This window comes from Pholis gunnellus (assembly GCF_910591455.1).
Source record: "Pholis gunnellus genome assembly, chromosome: 16".
Classification (NCBI taxonomy): Eukaryota; Metazoa; Chordata; class Actinopteri; order Perciformes; family Pholidae; genus Pholis; species Pholis gunnellus.
The window spans coordinates 15,443,522-15,460,168 of NC_136543.1; the positions used below are offsets into that span (position 1 = coordinate 15,443,522).

Consider the following 16,647-nt stretch of genomic DNA (forward strand, 5'->3'; position numbering starts at 1 on the left):
CCTGGTCACCTGGATATGGTGTATGGTGTTGTTGTTCAGCTGGTTTACTCAATCAGTGAATGCGCTCTGTAATTGATCAGCACAGAGGTTTGTGAATTTGCTTGGACACTCGCCGTGATCGCAGGTGATCCTCTAAATCATGTGGATGCTGCGAGACCCCCCGCGGGCATGGGTGGAGGAACAAAACGAGACGGACAACATGGAGCGCTGGGATGATTAATTTAACGATAAACGGGAGAGAGTAGCGAGAGGTGCCAAGCGGGAGAGCGAGGCTGAAACTGAACCCAACACCTTGAGAGAGAAAAAGAAGGCTAATATTCTTGATTTATCAGCCCAGCAGCTTTTGAGAGGAATGAGAAGAAGAAAGCTGTCTGTGGCCCCTTATTGCAGCCCGCGGGATGAACGCTCACTATTGAGCTCTTTGTCTTTGGTTGGGTAAAAAATGAAGTGCAACGACAATAAAAATGCTAATCAGAATAAGAAAAACACATTGTTTTCATTTTCAATTTAACAGGCCACTTGATAGAAGAGAGAAAACAATCTGGACATCAATCTACAAAGTCCATTTATTTTTGTTGTGATTCATTATGAGTCAGATCATGAATTACACTCCACTGCTTCTACCACCTTTTTGTCTCACACAGGCATACAGTGCAAACGTTATTTATAGCTGTACGCACTCAGAATCATATCTTTGAAGCCACCACTATTTTTGCATGTTATAGCTCTTAGTGTTTTCCCATGTGTACTTTGTTTGCCTTTTAAGAAAGCTTGAAATATCAGCAGCTACAGAAGAGTTACTGCAGCAGTGATCAGCAACACCGACTCATCATCTCACAGTTATTTTGTATAATGAGAAAGTGAAATATTACTGATTGCGAGACAGAACACCTGATTCAATTATTTGATAAGTTTCCTATTTTTGCCCGTAAATACAATGTGTTCACTCCTGTCTTCACGGATACAAGACCTAAATTGTAACTCTTTTTGTGGTCCCCAGGTGAGACCAGAGCAGCCCTGTCACGCCCACAGCGCCCCCTTTCGGCCCGGACGGCCCACCACGCCCCGGCGCCTGTGAAAGGGTACCATGTCAGCCGTAGCATGTCCCAGCATTCCTCCGGGGGTGGCGGAGGAGGACCCTGCCACTGCCCGCCTGAGGACTGTGACGGCCCAGGCAGAGACTACTACCAGGGTCACGGCGATGGCCACTATTACCCTCATGGAGGTCCGGCTGAGGCCCTGGCGCTGGAGAGGCACCATTCTCACTCCCACTCTCATAGCCACTCTGGAGGGGGAACCTTCCCCCGCTCCCACCCCAGCCAGCACCCACCTCTCCAGTCGTTTGACTCTTGCGAAGAGTGCCTGTCCTCAGGCCACGGAGGGAAGATGCAGCGCATTCCCCCGAACATGATAGACCAGTTTGAGAAGCAGGTGCCCTTCCATCCTGATGGCTTCCACACACTGCAGTACCAGCGCAGTGCTAGTGGGGGTGCTGAGCCACGCAGCGAGAGCCCCTCACGTATCCGCCACCTGGTCAACTCTGTGCAGCGCCTCTTCGCTAAGTCCCATTCTCTGGAGGCACCGACCAAACGGGAGTACAACGGCACGAGAGGAGGCGGGGACTCCCGTGGCGAGAGAGGAGGAGGCCACAGGAGTTCAGGGGAGGATGGCGGAGGCCACTATTCAGGTCATCAGCCTCGTTCTACCAGGAGGAGCAAGTCTCGAGAGCGAAGCAAGAGCGGAGACTCGCGCCACGAGTCGGGCAGACGCCACCGCAGCAGGACAGCAGGCTGGTGGAGCTCTGACGACAACCTGGACAGCGACAGCAGCTACCTGGTCAGTGGGGGCAGACGGGGGTATCCCAGCGGACACGAGAGCCTGGATGCAGCAATCCAGGAGCTCACCATGAAGAGGCCCAAGGAGCGTGGCGAGCGTGGAGGTGGTGGGCCAGTACCTGGGGAGTGCGTGGCCTGTACCACGATGGCTCTGGCTGGGAGTGAAGGAGGGGGACATCACGCGCCCCACGGCCACTCTCTGAAAAGGAGCACCTGGTCAGCCATGACAGTGAGTCAGGCCAGAGAGGTGTACCCTTCTACCAGGGGAGGAGGCTACGAGAAAGCCCTGGTGCCCTTGGAGAGTAAGCTGAAGGAGAGGACCTTCCACTACTTGCAGGTGTGTATCCGCTTGCACGTCAACCAATGATTGTGTGTGTGTGTGTGTGTGTGTGTTTGTGTGTTTGTATTTGTGTGTGTACCGAGGGAATACAGTATGTGGGTGACTGTGTTTGCTGCTCAAAAGTAACCTGTGTCTTGTCTCATGCAGGTTATTTCTTAGCTTCATTTTACACATTTTGCATCAAAAATGTCATAGCTTCTTTTTTGAGGCATAACTCAATCAACCCGGAGTGCATGTTCCAGTGATTGCTGAGTTTCCAATGTCCGTTAAGGATAACCATCCACAATCCCAATTTAAATCTAAAAGGGCACTCAAGAGAACGCAGACCTCCGCCAAGGCTAAGCCCTATCTCGCAATGTGTTTCGGACTTCTGTAATAGGTTCTACCTTGGCCAATGCTACACCCTTCCAACAAGTTAATGTAAATCGGGCCAGTAGTCTTTCCATAATCCTGCTGACAAACAAATAAACAGGACCAAAAACAGAACCTGTTTGGTGAAGGTAATCATGTTTAAACAGCTCTCTCTTAACCTCAGATCATTCCTGATAATCGTCAAATTCAAATTTTCCAAATGAATCCATTTGTCTGTTTGTCTGTACAGCCTAATAAGTGCATCCAGTGCTAAGGGGAAGCACTAGCAGCTAATGCCGCATGGGGCAGATTTTCCATAAATGTAAAGAAATAAAAGCTAAAAATGGGACTCAAGTGTAGCGAACAGCTAACTGACAACATAGCTCTTCATGTTTACATTACTCAAGGCATGATGGGAACCATAGTGTCAAAACTTTAAATGTTTTAATCCTAATTTGAAAGAAGAGTCTATGAAAAAAATGTACACTCAAAATACTTTTTTTTTCCAGGCATAGTATGTTCCAACATGATTCATATATCCCTGGGGCACTGACACTCTCCTACAGGTATTAACTGACTGTGTTAAAACCCTTCACACAGGTTGAAAGCACAATTATTTTTCCCAACAGTCCGTCCTCCAGTTCCAGTTGCCATGATTGATCTCCAAATCCAACACGTGTTTTTCCCTTTGCCCGTTATCTCATTGTGTGTGAATTCCGTAAAATGAAAAGCTAATGGCTGTTACAGTGTACTTGAGCACACATACTCACACATACACACACACACACACACACACACACAAACGCACGCACAAACCTCCAGCTGTGCTGAGCTCGAGCTGCCATGCAGGCTGTGTTTCTACGGAAACAGCAGGTAGCCACAGGAGTCCGTGGTGTTTTTCCAACTCTTATCCTTTAGACACAGCTGAGGTCTGCTGATAGAAGAGACAGAGGGAGCAGGCCTGTGCGTGTTAGTGTGTTCACAGGACAAACTCCGCAAAATTAGCCCCAGTGCTCGAGGCTACCATCACATTCACACCTCAGGACACAAAATGAACTTCCCCACTGCAGCTTTTCTCATATCTCCATGCGTCACTTGCAGTTTTGTGAGAAGGGGCGAGGTACAGAGTGAATTTTGGGCTGCGCTTGGATGTGCCGAAGTCTGCCAGATTGATCCATGGTTTCAGAGCAGACAGCTTCCTGGAGCAGCAGATATAGAGCTGTTCAGGTCTATACTCCACCGGTACCTCAGGACAAGCAGCAGTGCCATATTGAAGCAACAGCTCCAATCTGAAGCCTTGTTCTCTGGAGGCAAAATTGACGATGTTTGCTGGGTGAATCAAGCATTACGCAACTGACTTTAAAGCGGGCATACAAGTTTTGATATTAACAATTGATTACATGTCTACTTGTATATGAAAGCGGTCACTTATGGTGATGAACCCACAGAGAATTATCACCCAGCTCTGCCGTTCAGCTTTGTAGTGTCTTTCAGCTCATATTTTGGGTTTTATAGTTAAGTTCTAAAAACCAACTGCTACCTGCTCTCATAGACTGTTGATAAGAAGTGGACGTAGTCACCGTGACATCACTATAGTTTTGAATCCTCGGGTTCGGAATTTTTACCGTCGCCATCTGTGGTGCAAATTGACATGGGGGCGAGTGTAGTTGAGTACAACTGGATGCTGACTAAGACATTTTTAGGTCAACATAAAAGTTACAATTACCTTTTATGAACTGAAAACACCCCGTGAAGGGTTAAAGTTCTAGGACGAAAACACAGACAGCTCCCAGACCGGACAGCGATTGAGACAACAAACTTGTGTTTGCGATGTTTACTGAGGTAAGTGAGAACTAGAGTCATTTTCTCATAGACTTCTATGCAATCTGAATTATTTTTGCAACCAGAGGAGTCGCCCCCTGATGGCTGATAGAGATAATACAAGTTTAAGGCACTTACGCATTGGCTTCACTTATTTTTAGACCAGGAGGTTGCTGCTTGCCTGCCCTCCACAGTTAGCGACTAGCTGGAGCTAAGGAGCCACATATTAGTGGCCAAAAAGAGAAGAGCTAACGTGAAAGTGAATATTGGACTAATATTCCACAGGTAACCAGAAACACGACTCCAAATGAATGCTTATGTTGCTCCTTATCTGCTGGCTGTTCACCATATCAACGTAAATCAATAACATGTCAGTTTTTCTGGTCGGTTTTTGAAAATACGAGAAAACATCCTGCCTACCCCTGCTGCATAGCACATAAGAGATTACAGTAACATCTTGTGAAATCACAGTCTGTGATACAAAGCAAAAAAAGTCTTTAAATCTCAAAGTAGTGAAAAGGGAGGACAGTGTGATGCTCCTGAACAGAAACACAAAGCATGCTGAGCAAATACATTACATTTTAAATCACTTTAAATATGGTACGACTGTTCCTTTAAGTCAGAAAGAGACAAAGTAGTTGGACTCCCAAGCTACCAACTGTCATCGCAACATTAACATATACATACAGGTCCGCAGTAGGTCACACAGCAAGAAAAAAGTGAGGCATCTTGAAGTGAGAATTGAAGAAGATTGAATCTTCACAAGTCTGAATTACTGTGGCCAGAGTCAAAGGGACATGTTCAAGGTTTTCTCCTATATGGTGTCGCCAATCACAACTTTGGGCATCAGAACCCGGGGCTCTCCATTCACTAAGCCTCTACCTTCCCCTCGGGCCTGTGCCCGATAGATAAGGAATGATAAAAAAAAAAAACAGAATATGGAGCGAGAGTGAAATGAAGACAGAAACAGCGAGGGAGAGAGAGAGACAAAGATTGAGGGATGCAGAGATAGCAAAGCCGGCTCGGGGATAGAACGGAGATAAAGGAGGTGATGGTAGCCAAGGGGCAAAGCGAGAGGAGAGAAAGAGCAGCATGAGAAAATGAGAGAGATAGTAGAAGGCCAGGGGGATCGGGAGATTAGGCTGAATCATCTTTTAAGTGATGACCTTAAAAACACACACTCAGCTGGATGCCAAACCCTGGGGGCCTTGACTGTGTGTGTGTGTGTGTGTGTTTGTGTCAACAAGTGTAGGTGTTTTTATTTGGTCACATGTTTGTGTGAGACCACACAACTCACAGCATTTGCGAAAGATTGTTCTGCTCAAGCGGCTGCTGTTACACTACTTCCTGTTAGATGGCGTGTAAAGCTTTCATTGTGCTGGAAAAGAAGTGGGATCAAATGGTGCGCACACATATTTATATGTCAAACTAAGTGGTCCTCCACAGTAATAGAATTCTCTGTACAAGGTTGATAGGTATTTACATCTGCTATGATGTTAATTAAAGCTGCACTTCGTCAGTATTTATATTAACAATGGATCAAATGAATGTGTGTAATGTGAAAGGCATCATTCATAACAACAAATCCACAGAAAATCATTAACCTAACCCTGCAGTTCCCATCAGCGCTGCATAACTTTTTAGCCTCTTTTAGCTCATTGGTTTGGTTTTCCGGCCCACAAACTCTGATCAAACCCATCATGCTACCTGCCCAGCACCAAACCACACACAGACTAAGTTAGCAACTCACTAACAGTTTGGCTCTGACGGATAAGCTAAATGTAATAAATTGGCAAAATAATTTACAACATGACAAGAAACAAACGTGGAAGTCAGTGATCAGTCATGTAGGCATGGATGTATGAAAATGTCTGCAGCAAACGAAACCAAAACAGCAGCTGCGTCAGCAAGGGAAGAGATTTTATATTATTTATAGCAACAGCCACGCCGAACCAAGTGTGGCTCAGGAAGCTGAACGACCCTCCACTCTGCAAAACAAAGAAGAACCGGCAGGGACATCTAGAGGAGCGGAGGGGTTCATAAAGAAAGTAGAACAAAGAGAGACAGATATAAAACATTGCTAATGTTAGCACTTTGTCTTTTCAGTTGTCCTGTGGACCCCAAATAACCAAACAAATTCAACTAATGCAGCTTTAAAGACAGGAACTGCTGTGTGTTTCAATCTTGCCCTTTATAGCTGTCTATCTGTGTTTTTCAATGGTCAGGTGCCCCCCCCCCCCCCAAAAAAAAAAAGAAAAAAATCATGGAATGTTTTGGAATATCATTGAATTTAAAGGGGGATTTTTCAGGCAGGGAATAACAGGGTATTTGAAAAATATTTCACAGCTTCATTCACTGCATTAGAGAACGATAACAGTCCAGAAGGGGTAATATTTTAAAGAGTTACATCAAAGCATTACGACTTATGAAAAGTCATACATTTTACATGACGGCCACAGTGGGAACCTGATGTCATTATTATTTTCTTGTTTCATCTCATCGCTCCTTATCTATTCTATATTTGTTGTCTTCCTCCTTAGTTTCTTGTCCTGGCTGTGTTCCTGTGTGTGTGTGTGTGTCTCTCTGTGTGTGTGTGTTATTTTCATTTTGTTTTCTCATCAGAATCTCATTCATCTGCCCATCTGTCTTCCTGCTCTCTGCCTACTTCAGTATGTAATTCAGCTTCTCCGTTTGTTGGTCGTCCACTCTGCACATCGGTCTGTCTCTCTCTCTGCCACCCTCCATGTCTGTCTGTCTGCCAACATGTTGTCTGTCTGTCCATTCTGCTTGTTTACCTGCCTTTTGGCTCATTGCTTTATTTGCTCTTGTCTGTCTGGCTTATTCTGCTTCTCCTTCTCTGTGTCAGTGTTTCTCCAGCTGTCAGAGTTTCTCTCTTTCTGTAAGTCACTTTCTCTCTTTCTCTCTTTCTTGAACATCATCTTCCATGTATGCGCATGTGTGCGGTTGTGTGTGTGTGCTCTCATCATGTTCACGGGCATGCATTTAGCTATCTGTGCGGGTGTGTTGGCTTTACACTGAGTGCACGTGTGCCATGACTGTACGTCTGATTCATCGTTCTCCCTCTGTTTGAGCTGTGAAATATACTTCAGTGATGAAATATATTTCTGTTTTGAGAGGTCCTTTGACTTTATTAACAGATATTGGGAAGAAGCTGCCAACGGCGCAGTGACAACATCTGCAATATCTCCACACTAATTCATTCACAATGTGAAAATTGCTTTTCCCTTTAACAGTTTGGTGTAGAAGAAGAATGCATTCTTACTTTGGAGTCAGTGTTTAACACATTAACAAAAAATCGTACTAAAATGGATACTCACTGTATGTTGCAGAGTAATCCACCTCCAGAACGGTTCTTTTTTTTTACTCATCAATGACTATGTGAATACTCTTACGAATGTGATTGTGTCTCAGGTCCCTTCAGACGACTGGGGTGGCGGATATTGTAGCGGTGCAACAGACAGTGGGGGGGAGATCCCGTGCCGTCGTATGCGGAGCGGCAGCTACATCAAGGCCATGGGCGACGATGACAGTGCTGACTCAGACACCAGCCCAAAAGCCTCGCCCAAGTCCACCCTGATCGCCCAGAGGGAGGCCTTTAGACGATCTATCAGCATGGATCAAAGGTCTAATGTCACAAATGGAGCGTCTGGCTTTTATGATGTTATGTTTTTATGTTGAAGCTAGATTACTGACTGTTTGCTTCATTCGAAAGCTGTCATTTTACCACGGAACGACATTTTGCATGACACGTTGTTGATACATGCCTTTGATATCCTTACATTTTTGGGTCCTGGGTTCAAGGGGTAGACGATAACAACCAAAAAAAACACAATATTATGACTCAAATTCAGAAAATCTACATATTCAAAAGACAAAAACAAAACAAGAGTACACATTTTGATTTAGCACTGCTACGCCGGGATAATAACCCTGATGACATCACCCGGGTTATTTCCTCAGCTCCACAGTCACAGAGAATATTACATACATTTTTAAATTGTGTAACATTGGTGGTGTGCCCCTTTAATTAAGATATTCCGTGGCAGATTTCAGTCAACCACAGCATCTTGAGATGAGGATATCTTTCATGTGGATACATAACTCATATAACCTCAAATGTTCAGAATGATTTCAAATAAGATAAACACATAATAGTCATAACATGATGCATTGCACTTTTCCCCATTTGACATGGGAATGCAGCATTACAACACTCAAAAGGTCAGAGCATGACTCAGTGACATTCTATTTGATAGTTGTGATGAATCCAATGTGTGTTGCTGCTGTGAATGAATTTTTGACTTTGAATTTTTAAATGATTTAATTCAGGTATTCGTGTAAGCAGTGTACTGACCCTTACCCCAACAGCCGGACCACGCCCAAAACCCAGACCCGCTCTCGTAGTTACACCCGCTCTCTGACCAGCTCACAGGTAACAAACAATGTGGCTTACTCGTGTGATTTGTGTATTTGCTTAGGTTTTGCGGGGATGTGGAATTTAAGTTGAAGTAACTTGACTGCAGCAATGTGTCTCTCTCTCGCGTCCTTCAGTTGGGAGACACGTTGAACCGTCAGTTCGAGGCAGTGTGTGAGACCATGTTTGGAGAGGTGGAGTCTCAAGCCGTCGAGGCCTTGGACCTCCCAGGTGTGTTCCGCACTCGCAGCCACAGCTACGTCCGTGCCATCCAGGCCGGCTGTTCCCAGGACGACGACTGCCTCTCTGTCTTCTCCATGTCGGGCCCCCAGGGAAGCATCAAGGGCGGGGCCGGTGAGTGTGTGCATGTGTGTGTGTGGTTTGGCGCCCCAATAAATACAAGTCTGTGTTGTCTGCGTAAGGATGTGTGGTTGCCTTTTATGTGGCAGCAACCTGGTGGGAGACGCAGTAGGACAGACGGTGTGAGAGAAGGCATTTTATGACAGCTTGTGTCTACTTACTTAGACAACAGCAAGCTCATGCACACACACACACAATCACAAACCCTACACCCTCGTTGCTCAGCTGCCTGCAATGTGTGCATCCATTTTTAATTTGTACCCTTGAATTTCTCCTCTGTTCCTTCAATCTCAATTTTTCACCCAATCATTCCCGCAGCACTTTCCTTGTGTTCGTGTATATGTGTGCATTCTATAAGCACAGACTTGTGTGTATGTTATTGTGCATGCTCTTTGTTCTCTGTATCTCATCTCTCCCATCACCCTCCACGGTGTGATCGCAGGGTTCTCAGGCTCAGTAACAGGTACAGGAACGCTCTGATGATAGCTCAGTGTCTCCAGCTGCTGCTTTCTCTCTGTCTATCTGTCTGCAGCATGCCTCTTCCTGGTGTAGTCTCCACTCGTTTGCCTTCTTATGTATCTTTATCTGAAACGTGTTTTTTTTTGCATTTTGTGTCTGTTTGTTTTATCTTTGCAATCATGCTCTTATTCAAACCCAATATACAGTAAACCTGGAGTGATTTGTGATAGTGTGTGTGTGTGTACAGGGGACTGCAGAGCCACTTCGGTACCTTGCAGGACTCAAATGTCTGAGCTTAGACCAGCAAATCCCCCCTGATGTGTTCTATACATCAAGCACGAACACACATGCGCGGCACACAAACTCAAAGATACATACACCTACATACACGCATGCTCCCATGCTGGAGCTTAGAGCCGTCATGGTGAGGACCTTTGTAAACTGTGACAAGCCGGTCGGTGGTGAAGATGCTTTGAAAGAAATGCATTAAAGTTTGATCCCTTATTCGCTGAAAATTAACTGTGTGTGCGCGTGCACACGGACGCTTGAACCAAGATGTGAGGGAGGAGGAAGAGACAGAATCTGCCCCTTCTCATTTTAATACTTCTCTCAGGAAATTGCTTAATCTTCCCAGGAAGAGAGTTAAGAGAAGAGGTTTTCTATTGTCACTTCTGTCTTTTCCACCACCCCGCCTCCCACTAAAATTCATACCATGAGCTGATTTTTGGTGTCCACAAACGAAGCTTTTGAGTTTTGTTTATGAATCTTTCTGTCACATCTTGCATTGGCATTATTATTTATTGATTTTTGTTGTTTTCTCTCTTTCTCTCTGTATTGGTGTACCCTCCTATATGTCAACACATTTCCCTCTTTTCACTCTTTGCATTTCCTTTCACCTTCTCCATCCAGTCTGTCCCTTTTGTAAGTATCCACCTCCCCTGCTCCCTGTTGAAATAGTACCTTTTTGCTTTTAACAGCCCTCTATGCCTCTCTCTTCCTTTCTCCCCCTCTTCTGACACTGAAGTCTTTCCTTATCGCAAAGGTGCTCCTCCCCCGCTCCCACCTCGCATGTCCAAGTCTTCACTGTCGGTGCGGGCCCAGAGCAGCACTGAGTCCACCCAGGACGCCTACTTCCAGAGCGGGGGACAGTTAGCCTCAAGCTCAGGCCCCGGGCGTCCCAAGCAGCACAGCAACTCAGTGGACCTGGGCAGCTCCGACGGTCCCTCGGGTCGCACCTCTAGAGGGGGCTACTACACCGCCACAGGCCCTGGACGTTCCCGACAGCACAGTAACTCGGCAGAGAGCTTAGATGGGGTCAGGGGTTCGCGGGAACTGGTGCCCTATGGAGGGGGTCCGGGTGTAAGAGCCAAACACAGCAGCTCGGCTGACAGTCTACTGGAGGGCCCACCGAGGCCGGCCAGGGAGAGGGACGGCAGGGTCGGGGGCAGCCTGGGGAAGTCAGTGTCTCTGCCTCAGAACAGCATAGTGCTGTGTAAAGCTGGGGGGCAGGACGAAGGGCGTGGTGGGAGAAAGTGGAGGCCATCCATAGCTGTACAGGTGAGAAAGGACATTTTACTTTATCAAAATATGCAAGATTGGTGTTGATCTTGAGCCCCAAAATATGAATGATGAATGAATGAAAATGTCTCATTTATGACCAGTTGTGCGTGACATCTTTGGTGTGTGTGTTTGATCAAATACCTCTGCGCTCTGACTGTGGTGTTTGTTGCTTCTTCTGTCGCAGGTTGACAGCTCAGAGACTCTGTCCGATTCAGACGCAGAGGGCAAAGCTCTTACAGAGGTCCACTCTATAGGAGTCCAAGTGGAAGATGACAAAAGGTAACGGAAATACAACTGGAAATCAAAGCAGGGCAAAAAAAAAATAATCTTTGAAATCTCTTCCCAACTTTATGCGTGTTTATTTTGCCTGCCATTTAACTTTCCATAATTATGCACACAAACTAGCAAACTAAGATGCATTTGTTTGTTTGCTAATTGCCCCAAAATATGTGGCTTAATCAAGAGCTTTTGGTCTTTACACAGTAATTTATGTGAATAATTTCAATACATAATTTGAAAAAGCCTTCATCTCCTGGGCGCCCAACAGTGCAGCCACCTATGGTTGATTTCTAGGCTAGATCCTATTATTTCATTTAACATTTCATCAGACATCTCAGCTTGAACCCAACACTTTGTTCCAAGAACGTCTTGATTTTCGACTGTTACCAGGACTACTGCAAATCATACACTCGACATGAATTTCACACAGGATGCAGCCTTTCTCCTAATTACATCCAGCATTGCTTACGCCGTTGCTTACGGGTCAGATACACGTGCGAGCACTCGGCAGCATCGCGCGTTCCCGAACCCCGAGCGGTGTGTGATCGTGCACCTGTTAACAATGTTCCCCGCCGCCTGCAATAGTCAAGAAGGACAGTGTGACGTCGGGGGAGAAAACAGAACTGCGAGAGCGGGAATCTGAGTCACACCTCAAGCCTCATCAGACAGCAAAGAAGGGGAGGTGGGGTATTAACTTGTAATAGAGTAAACACTCATCACTGAGTCCATTGACATGACATTTGCACACACTGGTGCGTCATATGCCAAAGGATTTATCAGGGCTTATCACAGCCGAGAGAGCAGTAGTGACTGCAGCGACAGCGTGACTGTCTTGCTCCGGTAGGAATGTGCAATAATTAGAAGACAAACTGACCGAGCATTGCTTTTGCATGCGACACTCTGTGTGACTGGATGGCTCTGGGCCTGCTGTGACTCCCATTGTTGCAGGCGGGCTCGTTTCAAGCGCTCCAACAGCGTGACGGCGAGCGTGCAGGCCGACCTGGACCCCGAGGGCTTCCCGGGGCTCAGCATCGCCGTGCCAACGCAGGACAAGGGTCTCCAGTTTGGCTGTTCCTTCCAGAGGCACTCGTCAGAGCCGGAGTCAGCTAGCCAGTACGCGGATTGCCACCGCACCGTCCACACACAGGGACAATGGGCCTACAGAGAGGTAGGTCTGCAGTGACACGCTGGGCAAATACTATTGTACTTATCATTCATTAGTCAGGGGTCCAGTGTCCCCTTGTTGAAATGCTCGTAGATGAAGACAGAAGGAGGAGGTATATAAATTAATAATGGTCCAAATACCATGTGTCCAACACTTTTCTTATGCTATCCCAGGACTTTATCCAGAGTGGCTATACGACTGAGGCCTGCCAAGCGGATCCACGGCCCCACCAGCACCCACACTTGCCTCCACGTTCCCACTCCCCTCTGCCCATCACCTCTGAGAGAGCTTGGGCGGGGACGCCGTCCCTGGAGGGCCCCCGGAGCCTGCCCGACTCGGGCCGAGCCTCGCCCTGCATGAGAGACGGAGAGTTCTTCTTACGCCTCCTGCAGACGGAGGTGGAGAGGATGGAGGGCTGGTGCCAGAACATGGAGCGAGAGGCAGAGGAGAACGAACTGCCAGAGGAGAGTGAGTTTGGGGGGGAAGGATCAAAAAGGATCGGAGGAAAGGATGCACAGTGAACGCTTCTTTGATTTCTAAAACTACTTGTGTGCCGTTTCCTCTCTAGTTCTTGAGCTGATACGAAATGCAGTTGGCAGTGCCCAGATGCTCATGTCTCAGAAAGTCCAGCAGTTCTTCCGCCTCTGCCAACAAAGTGTGGTGAGTATGTCTGATTGAAAGTAAAAGCATGACAACACACATTACATATGATGCATGGTTTGCATGAGATTCACTGGGCTAAATTAGCTTGGCTGCAAAAATGTTTATTTGAAAATTAGTTTTATGTCGTTCTCTCGTTCACATATCCTTGCGTATTGCTTTGTCACCCATGACATGTCATGTTCTGTCTCCCTGCTCTCCCAGGACCCATCAGCGTACCCCCAGCCCACCTCTCAGGACCTGGCAGGCTTATGGGACCTGCTCCAGCTCAACATAGAGGACGTCAGGGTCAAGTTTCAGGACCTCCAGAGGCTCAAGGACTCTGGTTGGAGGCTCCCACCTGAAAAGAAGGTGAGAGGCTCAGGGGTCCAAACAGCCCTGGTTTCCCAACAGCACTGTCCCAGGGCTAAGATGGCAGTGTGCAGAAGAGTAGCGCAGATGGTCGTGCCCTCCAACCCTATGCAGGCTGTAAAAATACAGGACAGCAAGAGGAACTGAGCTGCCCATGAGACGGTGGAGCCTTAAACTGATAGAAATCTAAATGCATATCTGCTTTTGTGCATTTCTTTCAGCTAGTCAGACAGAAGACGTGTGTCTGTTACATTGTTGTCTTTGAAGGTTAGGCTTCTCACTGCTCAACTACATTATTCTTGATAACAAACTAACAATTGTTTCTCTTTTCTTCTTTTTCTTTTTACACAATCTTTTTTTGAACCTTCTTCTTCTCCCATTTCATATCCTTTTACGTCACCCGATGCCAATGCATGTTGAGATGCTTTTTGCTTTTTTTTTTTTTTGCTTATGGTTATTTGTCTCTCATAATGTCTCGGCCCGTGATTCTTCCTCACTTGAATTTTACCCTTTTTGTTGGTGGTGTTGCTCTTTTGTTTGTCATTCTCTTTGTTTCTCCCAATATCTCCATGGGATTCCTTTCGTACGACCATACAATACCATTTATTTATTTTTTTCCCCACCCGATACGATAAATCCATATATTCATCTTATATCTACGTCTCACCATTGCCGGGCTAGGAGGATAAGAAACTTCCTCCTCCCTTACCAAAGAAGCCAGCAGGCGGGGTGAGTGGCAGCCTCCGGGCCGATAGCATCAGTGATGGGGGCGCCGGAGGTGGAGGAGGTGGATCGGGTGGTCTGGTGGTACCTCGCATTGGTGGACATACCCTACCCATCAGGGAGAAGTCTCTGGACCTCGGGGACCGTCAGAGGACAGAAGCGAGGAGGAGGCTGCTGCAGACCAAGCGTACTGCCTCCTTCAGGCAAAACTCGGCCACAGAGAGCGCAGACAGCATCGAGATCTACATCCCCGAAGCCCAGACTCGACTCTGAAGACTGTGGTTTCTCCCACCCACCTCCTCACCCACACTCAGCCCTGCTGACCTGCACACGAATCTCAGTCTATCTCTGAGCCCAGTACTGATCCTCTGCAGGTCATCTCTGTTCATCCGCTACCCTCCCTTCAGCATTTCCATCACTTCACTTGCCACAACCACAAATTCACTCCTCTTGCTCATCAAACAAGCAATGACAGCCATTTTAGTGTCTTGAAATTTGGACATTTTACTGACACAGAGGCCTCAATGTGAAATGGTAGCTAGCAGACATGAGTTATCGACTTTTTAAAGAATTCTCTGAATTTCCTTCTGGCTGACAAACACGTAACAGTCCACTTTTATAACAGTAGTCAGTAGTCAGCGGAGGTTCACGCAGTAGTAGCATGCCTGTGCGTGTTCACCTAGCACTTCTCCATCACTGAAAATAAAGGGCTTAAGGCACAAATCCTCTGTGGAGATGACGAGATAACAGAATCTCCCTATGGATGGTTGCCATCTCCTGAATGCCATTTGCAACAGAATCAACTGCGATATAGCCACACTCTTCACCAATGCTACCAGTATGGATGAATAAACATGGATTCATTTCTCACCATCAGTTTAAATGCCCTTAAAGTCAGATGGTTGGCGATCCCCAAAGAACATTCCCTAAGCATAGTCAGTCAACTGCAGCTGGCACTTTTCACCCCGGTGCCATCTGTCCACCCAGGCACCCAGTCAAAGAATATTAAACTATTTTCTGCCTCTTCCCCTCATTCCTCACATCCCGTGTACCCATCGACTACCCGCAGTGATGCCGTTTGAATGTGCAAGTGCTATTTGTACATAGTGTGCACACTCATGTTTGCCAAAAAGAGCTTTTGCTGTGTAGCATCACAGCCTTGACAGCTAGAGAGCCTCACAAACAAGCTTTTGCTTTTCATGTAGTCTCTCTGAAGTTTCAAGTGTTCAGGGGTGGGGTTGCTGGGAATTCTTAGGGGAGTATATTTTGGTGGCTTTTTAGGAATTTACTGAGAAGGCCCCCATTTCACTGTGAGACTACAGCACCACCAAGTGGTCCAATGAGGACCCATATCCAACAACAGTGGTCTGTAGAGAGTTCTTTCCACCTCAGTCAGGAATTAACAGGCAACCTGATGAAACAGCCATGAAAGAAGATCAGTCTCTTCATTACTTTTTATCAGTTCTTTCCGTTCTCTTCTCTTGAATATTCAGAGTGGACTTTCACATGATGTGTTTGCATAATTGCGAATTCTAAAGCAGCGGGTCACAAAGTAATAGGGGAGGAGAGCTGGCAAAGTCTTCAGCAGAATCCACTGGCTTTAACTTGAAGTGCAATCCTCTCGGTTTCGCACACCGCTGATGAAAGAAGGAAGGATTTCTCTGAATCGAGAGAACACAAAATGAGCCGTATTTAACGTAGCTCCCTCCAAAGCCCGTCCAAAAAGTCATCAAAGAGAGGAAACCATCGTTTCATTGTGAAATGATAGAAGAGAAGCAATTTGATAGTGTTTGGTAACCATGCTGAGATTAAGTTACACTTGAATGGAATTATAATATATGTTAGTTGCACTATGTGTTCATTTCTCTTTCTCTTTATTCACTTCTTGAAATCAATCTGGTGTCTCCACGGAAAACAAAGTGTAGCATGATTTTAATGGCTTCGAAGGGGTCTTATTTATTTACGTCCGAACAGATATTTCATATTTAAGTGTTTTGTATGGATGGTGCCTATGTGTGTAGTGTGAATATGAAGGGCTGCGTGTCATGAGGGACATGTGATGAAGCCCAGTGAAAAGTCCAAATCAGCCATTTTGAAGACATAAAACACAAAGTAAGAATCTTTAAGCATGACCTGGTTTATTTTATTTTGTAACATTTGGGTGGAATGTGTTGGCAAAATGGGATATTTTAATGGGAGATGTATATTTTATAACATAATCTACATTTCTAGATTAGTAGAGACTATTGAGTACAGTATGTGTACAAAAACAGCATATATCAAATGTGAAAAACTACAATATTATTAT

At 46.1% G+C, this 16,647-nt stretch overlaps 1 protein-coding gene across 1 annotated transcript; it reads left to right on the top strand.

Moving 5' to 3' along the window:
• Window positions 1-1,101: 1,101 nt before the first annotated feature.
• Window positions 1,102-14,612, top strand: dlgap3 (discs, large homolog-associated protein 3; the record flags this gene model as incomplete). The annotated part of the gene is made up of 12 exons (XM_079176739.1): window positions 1,102-2,172; window positions 7,214-7,246; window positions 7,780-7,991; window positions 8,698-8,800; window positions 8,920-9,136; window positions 10,626-11,158; window positions 11,346-11,440; window positions 12,389-12,608; window positions 12,779-13,073; window positions 13,174-13,265; window positions 13,470-13,616; window positions 14,298-14,612. The coding sequence occupies 12 exons, from the start codon at window positions 1,102-1,104 to the stop codon at window positions 14,610-14,612; spliced, it is 3,333 nt and encodes a 1,110-aa protein (XP_079032865.1).
• Window positions 14,613-16,647: the final 2,035 nt, after the last annotated feature.